This window comes from Carassius carassius, chromosome 16 (assembly GCF_963082965.1).
Source record: "Carassius carassius chromosome 16, fCarCar2.1, whole genome shotgun sequence".
Classification (NCBI taxonomy): domain Eukaryota; kingdom Metazoa; phylum Chordata; class Actinopteri; order Cypriniformes; family Cyprinidae; genus Carassius; species Carassius carassius.
The window spans coordinates 27,932,134-27,952,422 of NC_081770.1; the positions used below are offsets into that span (position 1 = coordinate 27,932,134).

Genomic DNA, 20,289 nt, shown 5'->3' on the forward strand with positions numbered 1-20,289 from the left:
TGGTATAAAGCTTCACAGTGAGAGAGAGAGGCAAACTGGGATATATTTCTATTTATTTACCCCCCTCTGTTCCCATTTCTTGGCTTGTTGCAAAGAAGCAAGAAAAAAAAAAATCAAACGAAAACAGACGTAAATTTAGCATCCTAGCAGCCAGAGCGTCTCCTCTACACGCTCGTTCAGAAGACTCTCCGTGTCTAATGTGACACATTGGGGTGGAATCGTGGGACATTCGGTCACGCAGAGCTAAGGGAAGGATGGATAGAGTAAACCGGGTTTTAAACATCGTAAGACAGATGTCTCCCAGGAAAAGGGAAAGAGGGTCTCATTGGGAGGCGGAGAGCCCGGAGACCTGCGAGGAGACTCTGTGCTCTCTCAGCCTTTGCATCAGCGGTAAGACCACCTCTGGCAAACTTTCTCTCTCGCTCTGTCTCTCGCTCTGTCTCCCCCTCCTCCCACTCTAATCCTTTTTTCATTACTGCTTTGTGGGTTTGATATTAACTTTGACCTGTGGTGTTCGCCACATACACTGAGGAGAAGAAAAAGCTCTCTCTTTCTTCTTTCCATCAGTGTGGCTTCAATTATCATCTTGTTTCCTCTGAGGGGAAGAGCGATTGAATTAATGGTGAAACTCTTGAACTTAATGTGGAGGACGCGGTTTCTCAATCCTAATGTTGTTCCTGAAGAATTGATTTTGTATTAGGCTTTTAAATATTTGATGAAATGGATGTTTCCGTCAGGCGCAATCATCATTTTCGACTTTCATTTATCGGCTCAACTCATCATCGTTCATTCTACAGCTTTGATTTGGTAGGGTCTTCAGAGATCAGTGAAGCTTCACCGATATTAATAGAGTAAAGATCATAACTCTTCATTAAGTTATGACTAGCATGAGTAATGGCTGTTTTAAAGGAGGACTTTATCTTCAGGAATTTTGAAGACACCAAAGTTTGTACGGTCGATTTTGTGTTAGAAATCAAATGGAGAACTGAATCTTTCCTTCTACATCAGCTTTCATCTCATGCAAGTTTCAATTGGGTTTCAATTCCTAGACATGATTGTAGAATCTCTCCTGTTGCTGTTTTTATGTTAATTCTTTCTTCTTTGTGCATACACTGAGAGTTTATGGGGTAAACTCAATGTTGGTTTGGACCCCACTGACTTCCATTACAATGACAAAATAAGCCAAAACATTCTTCTAATGCGTTACACAGGAGAAAGTCATACAGGTTTTGAACAAAATGAGGGCGATTAAATGATGATGGAAATTTTATTTTTAGCTGAACAATCCCTTTAACTAGGACTATGAATACGTAAAAAAATATATATATTAAAACACTTATATATTATTTAGTTATAAGTTAACAGCAAAATAATGTAACGGCAAACAATTCACCCACAAAAATGATCAGAATTGAGAAAAATAAAGAATTAATTTACAAGAAAAAGCCAGAATTGCGTGGAAAAAAGTCGAATTGTGAGATATAAACTCAGATTTACTAGATATATACTCAGAATTATGCAAGATATGCACTCATAATTGTCAGAAAAAAATTAAAAGATGTAAATTCGGAATTGTGAGATATAAACTCAGAACTCTGAGATATAAATGTATAATTACGAAGTGTAAACTCAGAAATATGAGAAAGTAGAATGGCATGATGTAAAATTACATGAAATAAATCAGAATAGCAAGATGTAAACTCATAACTGCAAGAAAAATGTCTGAATTGTGAGATATAAGCTCAGAATAACTAGATATAAACTCAGAATTGCGAGAAAAAAGTCTGATGTAAACTCAGAATTGATAACACATAAAATAAGATAGACTCAGAATTGCGAGATATAAATTCAGAACTGCAAAATGTAAATTCAGAATTGCGAGAAAGTAGAATTGTAAGATGTAAATTCAAAATTAAATGAAAACAGACAGAAATGTCAAATATAAACTCTGAATTATGAGATATGTTTTCAGGATTTGCGAGAAAGTAGAATTGCGAGATGTAAACTCAGAATTGTGAGAAAGTTTAAAATTTAAAATTACATGAAAAGTCAGAATTGTGAGATGAAAACTCAGAATTGCAGGATATAAATTCAGAATAGTGAAATGTAAACTCAGAACTGCAAGAAAGTAGAATTGTGTGATTTAAACTTAAAATTACATGAAAAAAAATTAATTGTGATACGAACTCAGAGGTTTGAAATGAAAACTCAGAATTGTAAGAAAGCAAAATTGCATGAACAAAGTAAATAATTCAAAATGTAAAATCTTGTGAGAAAGTCAGGATTGCTAGCTTAACTCAGAATTGTGAGAAAATCTGAATTGTGAGATATAAACTCAGAATTAATTTTTTTTCTCAGAATATTTATCTTGCAATTAATTTTTTTTTCTTTTCAGAATTATGAGAAACAGTCTGAATTGTGAAATAAAAAGTTGCAGTTACCTTTGTATTTTTTATCTGTGGCAGAAATGGGCCTCCATACTTTTGTGTATAAAGCACAATCTATTATAGGCCTAATTAAGGCCCATTAAAAATAAATTGTTTGCATCTCTTTTCGTTTTTAACTCTTGTTGCATATTCCAACACCATCCCAAGGATTGCAAATGCTCCAGATGATGAAATCTCTCTTGCGTTTCAGATATGTTACATCTCGAGCAGTTTTTAAATATTTCATCTTCCATTCACTCCAGGAAGATTACATTGCTTTACATGTGATATATTATTTAAAACCTGGTGGAATATACTCTCAGATGCATTCGTGAGAAGCCCTACGTCTTTAATGAGGCATCTCACGTTTACACACAGGGGAGGCTGTCTCGCGCCCTGCGACACTCTGTAATTACAAGCAAAACTGTATTATTAGGTATCACTATCGTTGCTCAATGTGACACTGTGTCTGTTCCAGAGTCACAGCGTCCTGAAATAGCATTGAATTATTCCGATGAGAATTATACATCAAACTGGAATGCATTTTAATGCTTTGTGCACAAGCTTCCAGTCAGGCCTGCTTTGATTCGATGCTGATTATGTTGTTGCTGTTCTGCGCTATAGCTGTAAATGTTGCTGTGTCGTGGCACTGTGTTTTAAGAAAGCCTCCAATGTGCCAGTCGATGTGCCGATCGGCTCAGACTATGTTGAAAAAGATTGTGTTACAGGCAGCTGAAGTGACTCGGTTTCTTGTAACTTGGATAAAGTCAGTGTGACAAGAAAGAAAGAACGATTGGCTCCAGCTCGGTTGCTGGGTGCTAAATATACTCCATCTCTCTGAACACACACCGAGGGCACCTGGGAACTGTTCCCTAACTTTAGAAAAGGTGAGCCGTGAGAGGTAGAGAGACTCACAAAGAGAGCCTTTGTTCTGCTTTTGTGTTCGGAGTTTTCTGGATTTACATTTTTGATGCTAGCTGAGCCCTTAAGCCCCACCTTAAAATCTCACCGGCCAATCCCGAATTTGCAACTGTTGCGTTCCGCCATTTTAATTTGGATACAGAATGCAGAATTAGAATTTAACCAGTAGAATGTAAAATTGAATGATATTCACAAAAATCCCTGTAACTAATAGACATTCGCACAACTTTGCAATATTAAACAAACTATATATATATATATATATATTGATATACAGTATATACAATAAATGTAAAAGTTTATGGTTGGTGATATTTATTAATGTTTTTGAAAAGTTTATTATTAGTTATTTGAAATAGTAATCTTTTGTAACATTGGAAATGTATTTTCTGTCACTTTTGATTAATTGAATGCACCAAAGCTGAATAAAAGCATTAATTCCTTTAAAAAACATGAAGCAGCTTATTAGATGAAAGTTCCCTGTTTTATAAATTTTTTGTGTATTGTAGTTTTGTTGGACTGCTTTTGCTCCAAGGTAAGTTAATTTTACTGCAATTAACTTACAGTAATATACATATTGATTCAGGTTATTATGTTAAAACGTTCACAGCACCATAATGAGCGTGTTAGGCACAGCTCTGTTATCTTACAGTAATACAGTAATGTTATCAACCGTAATATCGGTCAAATGCGGCTTGTCTCTTTTCAGTTGACTTTGAGGAGCGTTTGATGCTAATTTGCAGCCTCCACAGTTTTTAATCTCGTTACAGAGTAATTTAACAGTTCCTGTAGAGAAATGGCATATAAAAATGCTTTGGCAATGTCACACTTCATGCCAGTAAATTTCTTGTATTCATTTATTTTATAGAAAATCTCCAGTTCATTTCTGTATGTGTGTCTGTTTATTTATTTATTTATTATTTTTTTGGTGTATGATGATGTAAGGTGCTTAAACCCGAACTGTATTTTAACATTTATTTTTAAAAAACATTGAAATGTTACATTAGATTAGTTTAATAACTAGTATTGTTATTAAAAGATGATAAAAAAGTCAAATATGTTACACTACTTCAGTTAAATAATAACAAGACGTTTAAAAAATATTTCCAGTGTGTTCCGAAGGCAAACTTTATGTTTTATTGCACTGCAGTGGATTTGTGATCCTTTTGTGCACAGTCTCAGCTGTACATTTGACTAGTTCTTCAGGTCAATGGTTCTGTGAGTTCATGCTGCAAAGAAAACAATATGAGACCAGGGACTCTTGGGAAGCCAGAGGCCGATATGACACGAATCCACTGTTGTCTTTTGACCTTTGAAGTTTTCGAATTTGTGTCAGTGTGGCTTCGTACCCTCGTAGTGGATGACCATGTGTCCCCCCCCCCCCCCTCATATAGCCACAAAAACACAATGTAGAGAAATACAATCCATTCCACACAGTATCCTGAATATTTTATGAGTGCTACACATCGAGAAAAGACAACACTGATTCTGTCGCCTCATCTTTTCAGACATGTCACCATATCCATCACACAGAACATCCACATTCTGCAAAGAAAAAAACAAAACAGCAGGATTCTGATGCATCATGGGAATGGCAAAGGCGTCTGAAAGATTTGTGGGAAGAAATCAAAACAAATTTGATTTCACAGCAAATGTAGAATGATGAATACTAGCTGCAATTTGGAGCTGCAGGAAATAAGTAATTCTGTTTTATATAGCTGTGCTTTATTATAATATTATATTAGATCTGATTTATTTCACAGGTAAGGAGGTTTTGATCAGGTTTAAGATGAGGCAAGATGTTTCTTTTTTATTGCTCGGAGGTTGCTCTTTCATACTTGAAATTTCATCTATGACTCTGTCTAGGAGAAACTAAGATGGATCACGAATAAGAAAGATTTGTGTTTAAATGGAAATCTGTGGGGTTTAATTCCAGATTTTGGAATTTGAGCGCAGTTTGAGCGTTCTCTTGATTAAAAGCCTCAGGAATTGTGCCACCTCAGTTGCCTTTGTGCCCAAAATGGAGCCAAAAATGGCAAGAATGTTTCATCTCTTACCAACCGTGAATAGACCTTCATTTGCAAGTACTTGACTTAATTCAATCCTAACCAGTCATATCCAGCTTGTGTCGACTGAAATTAGGTCAGGGTACATGTTTCTTTTTTTTTTTCACTCTTCCTTTTTCTCTAGCTTTGATTCACATATTTCAACCATTATTTTGTATATTCGTGGCCTTGAGTTCTTCGTTTTATGAAGCGAATGCATCAGCTGCTTAATGAAATCCACAGAAGTGTGATAATGGAATGTTCGCCATGTTTAATGAAGTCACTTTTGAATATTCATAGCTTGCAGAATTATTCTCCTGTTCCCCTGTGCTTTTTATGTTGCCTATAAATTAAATTATAAAACCTAAAAGACTGAAAATCAATGGACTTGATTTCTATTGTAATTTTGGTAATCTGTACTTCTCAAAAAAAAAAAATAGTGTTATAGCCATTGATATATGTGTGTATATATATGTATAGAGAGAGAGAGAGAGAGAGAGAGAGAGAGAGAGAGAGAGAGAGTGAGTGAGTGAGTGAGTGAGAGAGTGTTGTTGGAGCAAGAAAAGATATCATAGGTGGCACCAAACGACTATTATAAAGTGTTTAATTGAGTCAACCTATTTTCTTTATGACTGATTCATAAAATCATTCACTTAAATGTAAAAAACATGGATTTAATTCATGGATGTTTTGCTTACCGCAAAGTATTTTGATGCCACACCGACCGATCGGTCTGTGCAGTGCCACTTCAAATCCAAAAAAATATTTGCACGCCAAATATGCATTATAATACTTCAGCTAATTATATGCAAGTGTGAACTCGTGAAACGTGGATTAAGAAATGAAATGCCGCTTGTGGGTTGCTCGGGGATGAACAGTTCTGATTTGTCTTTATATTTTGGTTGGCAAAATTGAGCAAACCAACATTGTGTCTAAAATAACACAATATTAACTTCTTAATGAACTGTTGTATAAGATTACTATCACATTTACACTCGTGTGATATTGCACTTAGCCTACAGCTTGAATGATATTTCTTAAATCTGATGTAATGAGACAAAAGCAATATTGCATATAAAAATATAACTTAACAATATATTAGAAGTTTATAACAAAATATTCATATACTGACACATTATTTAGTTGATAAATGCTCTTTTTGTTTGTTTGTGTGTTTAGGCTTTTCTAAGGTACATCTTTATGCCAATATGGGTCTTTATAAGTCATTATAAGGTTACTCCCTGAGTCATTCAGTTTCAAACCTTTGTCTTTGTTGTCTTTATGAATGATTCATTGAATCATTTACGTAAATGTTCAGAAACCCTGATTCGTTCAGGAGCGCTTACTGTGTGTTGCCCTGAGATGCGCTTCAGACCTGTTGTGACTTTGGAAATATGTTTGGAGATAGTTTTGTCTGTGGAGCAAAAGTAATATTGCATATGAATGTAATTCAATCAACAATAACTTGTTGCATATGCTACGTAGTCATTAATATTGTCTTGAAATTGGTTTGTGTAGTGATATTTGTATATTTACCTCAGGAACCCTAAAAACTGATTTGTGTTCACCTCAAAAACTAATGATTTGTATGTTTACTTCAAGAGCTCCAATGCTGTGCCCTATAAATTGATTATTCCTGCCATCTGAGATAAAATGCTTGTGTATATAATTACTTTATTATAGGATATTTGGATGTGTACCTGTGCTCCAGAGGTGTCAACATTGACAACAATTACACCCATTTTCATTTTATGCATCAGTTTTCTAATTTCATATAGAATTAATGGATTAAAACTATTAACAATAGTTGTGTGACAATTTTTTTTTTTTTTTACTAATCTGAAAATCTGCACCGTTGCTACTTTTGAAAGTTTGTTGGAGGAAGACAGCGGCTTCATTCCTCCACTTACAACTTGTTCCTTGAGCGATAAGTGTGAGTTGCGGGAAGTGCGAAACCTGCTTGTAAAAGAAGCCTCCTGTCATCTTTCACTCTTGAATAAAATGTAACAAAGCTGCAAGGACTCGATGAAAAGGCAGCTCGAGAAGCTTGGAAATCGAATGATCTTTTTCGTTTGCTGTGTTGCGTAGCAGTTCTTGTTAATCACTTTTGATTTCTTTAGGTTTTGAGGTTTGAGGCCTTAAAAAGAATGCAGTGTGCACTCGGTTCTTGTAGCAACTCTCAGATCTTATGTGTCTTCTGTGATGCAATGCAAGAAGATATCAAGCACTTTAAATCTAGAGTTTAGCACCTTTATATGCAAATATAAATCACTGAAGAGATATTATTGTAGCTCTGAAATGTACCCTATTCGTGTGTCATGAACTTTAACTTTAATATCACTTTTTATTATTTTATTTATTTATTTATTTTTTTTTTTTGTATTTTGAGTCATTTTATACGCAATGGCATAATCAATGATTTGGAAAATAATTAAACTTTGAGCACTTTTATGTTCCTTTTAAGGTATGTTTATTAAAATTAAACATTTTCATTACAAAATTTTAAGTACATAAAATTGGCCCCAGTTCAAACTTGAAAACGTTCTCCTAAGCCTGATTAAAATCAGATTCCTGTATTTTACTTCACTGTAGGCATATTTGTTGAGGTGAGGTGTGGGCAATGTTGGAGTTGTATGGAAGTTAATGGAAGTATTAATCGATTGAGAAGCGTTACTCGTCATTGGGGAATCCTGGAGTGTGACGTGAGGGGATCCCCAGTATTACAGTTCAGCGACGCAAAAGCCATGACACAAAGTTACGGAAACTAAACAACCGAAAGCAATATGTGTCTTCCTTAGATGTAATGTTAGTTCTGTAATTCAAGCGTTGGGTAAAACACCATTATAATCTCCTTTGAATGCTGCTTACTTGGTAACAGCAAAGAGGTTGAAATAAACATACGCACAATCAGCTTTTCCACATGCCCCGATAATCAAAACTTCTACTTAGCGCTTGCTTAATTTCTGCAGATCAGTTTTTGTAACTGTATTACTTAATCCACCTGTTGCTTTGGCCTTATTTAACAGCCGCTTGCACCACCTGCTGGTGAGCGACTGACAGCAGATGGAGATCATGCCTCTGTGTTTTACTGCTATTCCTGCAGCTCCCGGATGTGAAAAGGCGAATTATCTGCCGAATTTTAACCACTGAATTTGTGGAAGCGAATTTGGAAAGTGAAATAAAATGGACCGAAATTTGCCTGTCGAATATTATACATCGTATTTTTAACCAATTTAATATTTTGGAAGTGAATTCTGGAACGTGAATATGAATTATTGATTTTTTAATTATGAAAAAGTGTGTGAAATATTTTTAATTGAAAAATTCACAGCTTAAATGAACAACTATATAAAATTTCAGGACCTAACAATGCAAGCCCTGGAAATTCAAGGCATTAAAATGCAAGTACTGTTAATGCAATGCATTATTTTTCAGTTAGTGCTATTCAGCATGCTTTTTTGTTTCAAAGACATAAGTCATTATTTTACTTCCATAGAGTTGTGCCACGCTTGTTGATTTGAATTTTGAGATTAACCATATGTTTTCATAATTCTTTCGGTGTAATAGCTTCGTTTACATTATATAATTCTTCAGTGTTAATGCAGAGCTGTTTACCGATGCAGATTTATTCCATCCTCATCCACTGAACTCCATAGCTCCTTCAAAGAGATCATTCTCTGTGGTTTCATTCCCAAGTTTCCATATTCCCACAGAATTTTAAATTCATGACCTACACAAATAACTTTTTTTTTTTAAATAAAAATGTTATATATATATATATATATATATATATTTAATGTCACACTGTTTATAGCATTTGAAAGTTTGATTCATTCTAGTGAATCAGTTTGTTTTAAATTACTCTATGTATTACTGGAAAGTTTGATTCATCTTGGTTGGTTTGTTCAGTTGGTTCATTCATGGTTCAAGATATTCAAAAGGGAATCACTGCTTCGGTGGCAATCTACTAAACTTTGTAGCCCTTTCAAAGTGATAATTGACTTCTCCGTGGTTTCATTCACAAATTCCCATATTCCCACAGGACCTTTACACGTCCATGTCTTGGTATAATATAACTTGCCTCACCTAATATTTGAACCAGCAGTGTCTATCACAACACTTGCAGTGTTGGAAGTAATTAAAATATAGAGACGATACAGTTTTTTTCTAGTTTTTCTTGTAATGATCTACTTTTAACCAAATGTTACATAGCCAATTTATATTCTTTTTGATAAAAGTTTTTTAATTTCTGATTCATTCTAGTGAATCTGTCCATCTGAATCTGCAGTGTTGGAAAGTTTGTTTCATTATTATTGTTATATTATTGTTATATATTGTTATTCATTGTTTTTAAGGTTAAAGATTCATTTCAGTTGATTCGTCTGGATAGTTTGACTGTCTGATTCATGGCTGGTTTATCTTAAATGGCTCTCTCATGTGTAGTATTGAAGAGTTTGATTAATTATATTGTATCGGTTCAACTATCCTCTATGTGTTGTTGGAAAGTTAGATTCATTTTGATTGACCAGTTTATTCAGTGGGTTTGTTTGGATAGTTGTAAATTAACAGATTCAAAAAGGAATCACTGATTCAGTGGCATTTATACTAAAATAGTTATTTTTTTCTTGAAGTCAGTGAACAATGTGACCAATCACAGAAAATTGGTTCTGGGGCATTTTGAGTTATTCACAGATTCTGAAAGTGTAGTCTCCAAGCTTTCCAACGATGTGTAACACATGGAAATCTGATATTTGGAGAAGTTGAGGCCATTTGAATGTAGGTAGGCACTCAAAAAAGCTCAAAAGGGAGAAAATGGCCTCTAAAGATTGTGAAGTTCTCACCTGTTCTCACTGCTGGGAGTGACGATAGGGCTCATTTACATCTCATTTAGATAAACCATACCCCCTGTGAAGCTCCCCCCTGTAAAGCTGCATGGTTGCATAGCAACGACAGACGCAACGGGACGCATACTATTAATAATAGAGGATAATGTGCATTGTAAATGTAAGTAATTTATCTTTTTTTGACTTTTATAAAAATTATTTAGAGGCTGAAATATGTGAGTTTTATCTTTTTATAAAACCTTTTTTTGTCAAAACTCTATTTGAACTTGTGCATTGTAGATAACATTGCAAGACACTCCTTTAAAATCTGGCCATCATTTTTAATGTTATTATTTTAATGTTTATGTAAACAAAGTACATATTGATGCTAATTTTATTTGTTATTTGCTGGTTTTCTACATACAACTTGGTGAATGAACACAAAACGACAAACTTTGATGTTTATGGAAACTCACCCCATAAGAATTCTTGCAGATCTCGTTGCCTCCAATGAAATAAGTAGTTCGGGCACACTTTCTCTTTGTCCGGGTCTTCTTCAGAATCAGTGAGTGCTTGTTCAAAAGCATCCGGCTTGCCAGCCAGAGCGCTGCATAATAAGTAGCCACGCTTTCCTTGGAGGGCGGGGGCAATAACAAAAGAAACAAAAGCCGGCTTATCCAGTATGGAAAATACACAGAGACAATGACACACCCCTACTGCGTGCTAGAATCCCCCAAAATCTGCAGATTTCAACCTCAAAATGTACACTTTTAAATATACCAATACTGCTATCTCAAACACGGAGAGGCTTCTTCGTGATCTCAACTAACAGATTCTGCAAAAAAAGAAAATCACCAATTTTGAAAAAAAAAAAAAATTGCTTCTTTCTCATTTTGTGCTGCTGACTTGTATCACTGGTTTCCATGATGGGTCACAAATGAATTAATATATCAATTGAGTTCATTGGTTTAAAACTCTTTGTTTTTGTGCTAAAATGGTTTTTATTTTATATTTGAAAATATATTGCTCTCTTAAGTAGCTTCGCTGTTAGTTGCTCTTTGTTAGCAGCTTGCAGTGTTGCTAACGACTAGCTTGACTATAGTTTAACTGACAGCTTTATCTACCCACATGAATGAACTTTATTTTTTTATTAGCAGTTACACAATACGCCCGTCAGCCTCTAAAATGCACCCAAGAAGATGAAGATGGGACTTGCGCTTCTTCAAGTTGTCAAATTCCTTGTGATCCAGTCTCAAAGTGTTGTTTTTATGAAATACGTTTTGACACTTTCAAACCTTCAAAGTCTTCATTTCTGAAGCTTTGTTGTTGCACTATCCAAAAAAGTGCCAAAACAGTTGCTCATAATCATTCCTGTCATAAATATTGTAGCATCTTGGTGCTCTGTTGGACAGACAGATGTTGACTTCATTCCCCATTCATTCTTTTATGTTTTTCTTCGCAATCTTTTGAATTCTCTTCGCAAAAAGGATCACTTTCAAAGAAGCGCCTGCACAAAACACTGGGATCTGCCTATAGGCTCCAGGTCTCTGTTTGTCTTTCTGTGGTGTGAAGTACAGAATCCCACAAGTCTCTTTTGTCGTTGCTGCAGGGAGCGAGTAGCCAGAAACTCGGATCAAAGAGCCGTGATTCACCCACCGCGAGAGAAATCCAGCTCTTGTAAATGACTGATCCCTGCTCTGATGTTAAACTTTTGTGAAGGGAATTCAGTAAAACAGCCGACAGCATGAACAAACAGTCTGAATCTGTGGCAATGTGTTGATCAGTTGGAGGCGGTTAAAGTCTCCCTTTTTAATTATTTTCTGATGTTCCTTAGGATTCCTCACATCCAGTTGTTAATGACGGCAGTTCAGAGTGTACCAATAATTCTCACATTTTCAAAATGTATTATAGAAGTAACATGTTGGTGTCTAATTGCAGCTTCATGGAGTTGCGTAAGGAGCTTTTAGCTCAGGATTAAATGAAGAAGAGAATTTGAATGAATGAGTGGAGAACCTGAATATGAATCGAGTGAAGAGAAGAATGAAACTTCCAGACTGACAACTTTACAGAAAAAGAGCAGTGCCATCATCCAGCTTAATTTAGTTCAAGTTTTTCTCAATCGATGGTGTCAGTCAATGTGGTCATATCTGCAAGTTACTGTTACAAGTTTTGTCATAACAACTCTCAGAGAGTTTAGCATGGTAATATACAGTACATGGTAAAGTTAATGTGTTTTGTTTTGGCAGAATAGATCTGCTGCTCTGCTGCTGCTACTAATATACCCATAGACATGCTGCTGTGAGCATGTAGGAAATACTACTGCTGCACATATGGCATATATGAAATAAATAACCCCCGTAACATAACATACATGAAATCACCCTGTAGCAAATCTAGACAGGTGGAGCTGGGGAAGGAGGAGGGTTTCTGAAGTTAGCTTCAACTTAATTTTATTTTAAAGGGGTCATATGATGCGATTTAAAATTGTCCTTTCTCTTTGAAGTGTTACAAGTTTATGGTGCATAAAGAAAATCTGTAAAGTTGCAAAGACTAAAGTTTCAAATCCAAAGAGATATTCTTTATCATATTTAAGACTCTGCCACACCCCTTAAAATGGCTCATTCAAACACCCCCCCACACTTGAACTGATGGTAAAACTAAGGACATTATTAACTGTCTTTATATTTATTTTGAAAGATAAAGCTTGCGATTATGGAAAGGGGCATTACATTTCCGATGAGTGCTTGCAGTGTTCGGCCATTTACATTGCACTGGGTCATTTGGCCAATCAGAGCAGACTGTGCTTGTTGGAAGGAGGGACTTTGTAGAAAATGACGCGTTTGGGAGAGACGGGGCATAGAGGACCTACAATAATGTACAGTATTTAAAAAATAATGTGTTTTTTTAACATTAAAGCATGTCAACATATTCTGTTATACCAAATACTCAAAATAATGATCTTTAAAAAAGCATCAAACCAATACACTACAAGAAGAAACTTGTTTGGCCTTTAATAATCTGTTGTTTCAGATTAGCAGAAAGGGATGTGATGGGATCTGGGAAAACCCATTGGATGTCGTGCTGGGACGTTTTCAGGAAATCTGGAAAATAGGTTGAATGTCTTTTTTTGGTCAAAATTAGGTTTCATTCACTTATTATTCTATATCATCTTCTCTATTATCTCTGAAAATATCTTGGCAAAATTAACTTGTTTAGTGCAGAAAAAAAAAGAACAGGATGTGGAGGTTCTTTCTCTTTACACCACAAAAACAGTTAAGCTATCAAAATAAACCATGTAACATATATAATAAAGGTGTATGAATGCATTTTTCTCGCCAGTCCTGTCTAAACTACGGCACGCAAAGTCTTTTTTAATTTTTTTGCTTATTAATATTGTGAGATGGCAGAGTGCAAGAAAACAACAGTCTGAAGAAGCTGCTCATTTAAACGGACTTGCTCATCTCAATCTGCTCAATCGTGGTGATGTAATTTATATATATAGTTAATTCACCAAAATATTGTGCAGTATCTAATACTTATACTGTATATTATGCTTATTTATACATAATTTACTGAATATGAAACCGATAATTTGTGGCCAGACTGAAAATGAGCTCCTTTTTTAAACTTCCCCACACATCTTTACCCCAAAATCAGCTTTAGCCAATCATAGATCAATATCAGGGAGCCACAGTGACATATAACCTTGGCTCCTCCATATCATTCTGAACAGACTTTCTCCATTAGGTCTGATAGCCGATAGTCTCAGCGCTGAAGCAGGACCTGTAGCAGCATGACGGTCCTCCTACATCACTGCATCCTTGCTGCAGAGACGTGGGCTGAACTGCCATCCTCATTAGCCAAATGATGTAGCATCTGTTTCAGGACCTGGAGTAAACCATTGTTTCTTGGGTTTATATTGTTTACTGTGTACAGTGTGATGGCTTGATCTTAGTGTACAAGACCAGTGCCTCAGGAAAAGAAGAAGTGATGAAGCAAGTGTAAAAGTTGGAAAGCAGGCAAAGATAAATATGCACAAAAGGACAACACTGTAATTATTGCCCTTTTTTGCAACACATTTTTATTTATTTTTGGTCATTTAGTTCCTAAATACATGTCTAATGTAAAATACAATCTTTATTTGTCTGACAGTGCTCACATTTTAATAGCACCATTTAAACTAACACAAATATAGTAGTTTTAGAGTTTAAAAACAGTTCATTTAAATGATTCCTGTGTATCAGTTCAAGCTCTCCATTTAACAGAACCAGAATCTTCCTTCACATTAAAGTAAAACAAAGTAAAAGCAGAAATATTTCAATGTTAGAGACAGTCATGGTTACCATAACCTGTGTACATTTGTAAATGGTGAAATCTGTCAAATAAGCAAAGCTTGGCCTTTTTTTTCTACAATTCATGAAACTTTCTAGTGTAAAAGGGGGGGGGGGCTGTTTAGTTTAATTCATTGTTTCTCTAATTTATGCCATTTCAGAAAAATATTAATGTTGAGATATATTGTAGCTATATCGCTTAAGTCTACTGTAACTCAGACCAAGAAGAAATGTTCAAATACCAGGAAAGCACACAGATGTTTTATTAGTGGTTGAATCATTTTCTATTTGGCAACTTTATTATGTAGCACAGAATAGGCCTCCATGCTGCTATTCTGGAAATGGCCTAGTTTTTGGTCTGTTTTTTTTTTCTCAGGGTGGGCGGAAAGCATGCATTTTAATCAGAGTTTACGAGTTAATTACACAGCGAGCCCAGAGATCAAAATGCATATATATTTCCTTCCCATTTCTTAGAGTTAAAAGAAAAAAAGCAGAAATCTTTCAATTTAAGAGGCAAACGGGTTACCGCAGAGACTGTGCAAACCAGTTAAATCTGTGAAACAATAGTACTTAAAAAATTCACATCTCTTTCTAGTGAATCCAAAACTTTATATATTTTTTATTTAAGATGGTTTTTAAAAGCAGAAAAAAAAGAAAAAACGCGTATCTTCTCATTAGCAGTTAACGCAAATGGAAATGTGATACTTTACCTTACAGTTAGAACAAAAACATGATTATTAATGCATCACAGCTTGTGCGTAATACCTCTTGTTGAAATGATTATGAAAATAATTTACATGGTTTACATTTTATACAAGTGATTCATTTACTTTTCTTTCATTTATATTGTTTGTCAAGTGTTGCACTCGGGGAAGAGAGGTATAATTAATTATTAGGACTGTGTTATGTAATGGTTTATTTTTTTAATAAAGTGATATGAAACAAGGCCATCACTTTCATAAAAGAGTGAGAGAAGTGGGTGTACTGACAGCAGAATCTTTCAAAGACAATTTGCTTTCATAACTGACATACGGCACTCATTCTTTTTCTTATTCAATTTCACTTTCTAAAGAACAACTTCAGGAATTGTCTGCTGTAATCTGCCTTAAATACATTTTTGTTTTGCCGTTGTGAATTGTTGCTCTACAAGATCTTATCTTATCTTATCTTATCTTATCTTATCTCATCTCATTTGGGTCACACCTCCAGGTCTGAAGGATTACATTTAATCTAAATATCTTTGTAAATTATGCTTGGATAATCAAACATATTTTAACATCAGCTTTATATAAAAGGGCTGTACATGCATTATATTTCAATTAATTGGCCAAGCATTTGCATCTGCATTTACGTACTTGTGTGAAGTACTATGTTTTTGTATTGCCTGAAGCTTTTAACTGACTGGAAATGCATCATAGGCAATAATGTTTTTAACTCTTTGCAGCATCTATGTGAAGCAGATCCAGTTTTCCTTAATAATGAGGCATAACAGAAGTCTTAGAGCCTGGAATGGTAATGGCTTTGCTCAGAAAATCCCATTGCAAATAATGGCTGAGGTCAAGTTGATTGATTAACTGCTGTTTGAAGAGAAGTGCAATGTGGTAGTCTGTGAACGTAAGCTTTTAGCTTAAAAATAAACATATCGGCATTTGTGTTGATGAGCATAATGGAATTAAGTGTGCTGTCTTAAGATGATAGAACACATCTACTGACATCCAACATTTAGTTCTCATTTCTCATATTAGCACATGGTGTAAAAATTTAAACCAACATTAAATTACAAAAAAATAGTAATGCAACATTAAAACTGAATGTCTGAGCTTCATGCAATGAAATATCAATTAATCATTAAATGTAATGCTTATTGAGCCATGGGTTTATTGCTTTTCATTATGCATGAGTATGCAAATGAAATAGTTTTGATTATATTGCATGAAAATGTGTATCTGGACTAATGTGTAAGATTTCAGGTAGGCACCGCACATCAAAAGACAATGTGAATATGAGGTTCCATAGCCAGCTTATTAATCTTTCATTAAGAAGCACCAAAATTATGCTTTCATTAAATATGAAGAACTGTATGGTGTGTTTTATGTGTACTGTAGTTGTCTTAAAATGAGGAAACAATTAAAGAAAATCCTGAAAATGGAAGGAAGAGAAACTTTATTCATTAGCACTAGTATCACAATATGTAGTCAATATACAATACTGAGTTAATGTGTCACTGAATACACCATGCTACATGAACTTATTTTGCTTGATTCATTTATTTAGCAAGTTAATCTTGATGATCATTGTCTCTCCTAAATTTGAAGTCTGTCTTGTGTGAAATCTATGTAAATCCTAAATCATACCTCCTGTGCTCCAGAATTTAATTGGGCCAAGTACAGAGCCCAGAGGGAACTCCTTAAATCATGATTAAAAGTCATGCGTCTCTGGGTAGCATTTTATTTCAGAAGCTGTCAGTATTCAGGAATATCACTCTACTAATAAAGGGAGAATCCTAAGATGTGGTGGTTTTCAGCAATTGTATTTAGCAACATGTATGCCGTGTTTATATATAGCACAGTGCAAGTAATTGTACGTTTGTGTATCTACAAAGTGAAGTCATGTTCAGCCCTACCCCATACATCTATACCGCACTGCTTCACTTATTAGGAGTATGATGAAGTTGATGCATTGTGTGGAGTACTGTGCTCATCCCTTAACCACAACTGTATTTATATGGAGCGATAAACTCAGCGCTGCTGTGATTAATTAGAGCCGAATTCCAGTATGGGAAAAGAGAGGAGTAATTATATTCAATTCCCAAAAGCTTTTCAGTGTTACCAATCGAACTGGAAAGAAAAAATGCTAGAGACAGATAAAGAGTGATCAAGTGTGCAAAAAAAAAAATAGACGAATGGCAAGGAGTGCACTGGAGGAATTGAGTGGAAAAAAGCAGAAGAATACCGCAAAAGGAGGGAGTGATGTCGAGGAAGATGAGGAGATATAAATATTGATTACCATTCTTGTACCGATCCAAAGACATGACAAGGAAGCACTCAGATGCCGAGGTGTTCTTTGGCAAGAGCGCGAAACAACTCGTTTGTTCCCAGGCTCGTTTTTTTTACTCCCTCACTCGCTCTGTCATTCTGACAGATGCCGCCTTGCCTAAGAGCGCCACAACTTTCCTTAGCTAAGATGGGGATGTAACGTGTATAGAGGTAGAGAATGAGAAATTGCCTTTTCTTGTTTCGTCTCCCAGCCTTTGTGGAGTGGCGGACTGCTCCTGAGAGTGCCATGTGACTTCTTCCACAGTGCTTTGGAGCTATTTTCCCCTCTCCCTCTCTTTTTTTTCCCTTCCAACGATGAGTCGCTGAAGAGGAGAGGAGGTGGTAAGAGGAGGATATGTTTTCCGTTTCGCTCAAGTGCCGGATGGGGGTCATCAGACGCAGGATCAAGGGTACTGTGCAATGCACCACTTTCACACAAGCTTTTGGGATGGGGGTCGAAACCTTTCCAAGTGTTGGGAGGGGAGTCTCGGGATTAGTGTGTAATTAGGATGTGCGATAACTGTGTTGTGTGTATGTAATCTTGCCTTGCCCACTGATTTTTGAAACTTGATATAAGGAAAGGTCAGGCTTTGTTTTTGAGAACCTGGGAAGCCAAGCTGTTTGCTAAAGTCGAATTTGAACATCCTTTTAAAATCCAGGGAAGGATGATACTTCAGGTGTGGTGGTGGGTGCTGTAGTTGTGTTTGCCGTATTGATAAACCTCTCAGGTTTATTATTATTATTTAATTTTTTTCTAAACGAGTGGCTTATTTTTTATTATATAGTTGAATTATTCATACATTCTGAACATCAAGTGTGCCAAAATGTTTATCATTGCTTTTCATTAACGTTTCATTACTCCGAGTGATATTTTTAGACTAGAATTAAAAGGCCTTCACACTTTTATAGTGACATAAGTGGCACAGTTTTGCAGATGGGTGTGATTTGCTGCATGTATTTGACTGCAAAACTTGAAAGCGTCCTAGTGTTGTGATAAAATTATCTTTTTTTAGTTTTGTTGTTCCACTTTTATATTTGCCCTTAATGCAAAAATTATACACTATTTAGATATAGTTGGCTATATAACTGTACAGTTCACTTAGAGCTCACTTAGATGTGATCTTAAATTTACCAGGCCTGTTAAAAACTCGGAAGAATCATAGTTTTGTGGTAAAATTGTCGTTGTTTTAACTCAATCACTTCTTTTGCTGCAAAACTGCAAAAATATTCATATATAGTCGTCTATATAAATGTGAAGTTCACTTATAGTTATTCAAAATGCATAAACCGGTTGTGATCTTAAATTTACCAGGCCTATTAGAAACTAGGAAGCATCTTAGTGTTGTGATTTAAAAAAAAAACCCACATACTATTTATTTATAGCTGGCTGTATAGCAGTGTACAGATCACTTAGTACTCAAAAATGCATAAACATTTTGTGATCTTAAATTTAACAGGCCCGGGCAGATATCAAGCCGATAAGTTTGACACCTCTTCTGAACCAGCAGTTTAGAAGAGCTTGTTTTTATGCATCTCGGGATCTCTAGCCTTAAGCTAGTTTGCAAGAAATCAATAAAGGATTGCCTACAAAAGTTCAAGACTGTAAAAGCAACATCAGCCGTTGATGGCAAGCTTGTGTGAGGGGGTGCTGATAGTTTCAGTGCTGTGGTCCTTGGCAGAAGTTCAAGTTTACATGTTGAAGTATCAATGGTGGGTGATACACATGAGGTTTCTTATTCTTTCCTTGGGCCTTCAGCATTTTTATAGTTTTTCTGCTTTGCATAATCCATTGTTTCTTTGAAAACATGTCTTAGAGACATTTCATGATCAAGTTACGGTCATTCCTCCAACCGAAACAACATATCTTTATTCAAAAGAATCCCAGTTGGCTTTAGTCATGTATAAAGAAGCTGGGAACAGTACACCACCCTGAATATACAATCATAATGTGACTAATGATGGAATGGCAACAAAAAAGGTGAGAAAGTATTTACGTTAAACCAGTAAACAAATCTGCTTCCAATGTTCAAGTGGACAAATGATTGATGAAGGGAATTCCATGTATTGGCACAAACTGGGCCTTTATTCCTCATGTGAGTTGTTGTGACAACATCTCTTTCCTAGTCCACATGCTTTGTCCAAGCTTATGAAAATCATATATTATTCTAAGTTTATATGTCAATTTGTATGTGCTGGCTTCATAAAGACTATCTAGAGAAGACTGGAAGTTTAATCTGAGATGACTGATCAACTGTGACAGCTTTATTGGATTTACGTATGGGAGAGGTGGGCTCAGGACAAGCTTGATAAAAATGCAGAGACTAGACTGACTGCACTGGAGATTTCAAGCTGAAAATCAACTTCTCACTCAATTTAACTATGCAACCAAGATAACTGAAAGCAGCAGGCTGTAGACTTGCAATTATATTAGAGTGGCTTTTTTAGCTTTGTGTAATGGATATCCTATTCACATACTCCGAGTAGACACACATTGCATTGATTTTATTATGGCTTTATTTTTCACTAAAGAAACCATAACTGTTTAGACATTTAAAAAAAAAATAGATCTAATACTTAATGACCACACAGAAACCTATATAACCACTTTTTTTACACACAGGAAAACAGCTAAGACTTCTGGGCGAATGCAAGATCACATTGCTAATTTTCTTTATATATTTATTTATTAGTTTTAATTTTTTTGTTAA

General features: G+C 35.3%; 1 protein-coding gene across 3 annotated transcripts in view; it reads left to right on the forward strand.

The window, feature by feature from the left end:
- Positions 1–20,289, forward strand: part of LOC132160074 (glutamate receptor-interacting protein 2-like) — a 120,693-nt gene continuing 100,404 nt past the window's right edge. Inside the window, exon 1 of one of the 3 annotated variants that reach the window (XM_059569772.1) lies at positions 1–390. In XM_059569772.1, the coding sequence (XP_059425755.1) occupies positions 255–390 (136 nt within the window). In that variant the 5' untranslated portion in view covers positions 1–254. Of the gene's footprint in view, positions 391–17,779; positions 17,992–20,289 lie in introns of those variants that run through there. The other 2 variants (XM_059569771.1, XM_059569773.1) reach the window with 2 other exon arrangements.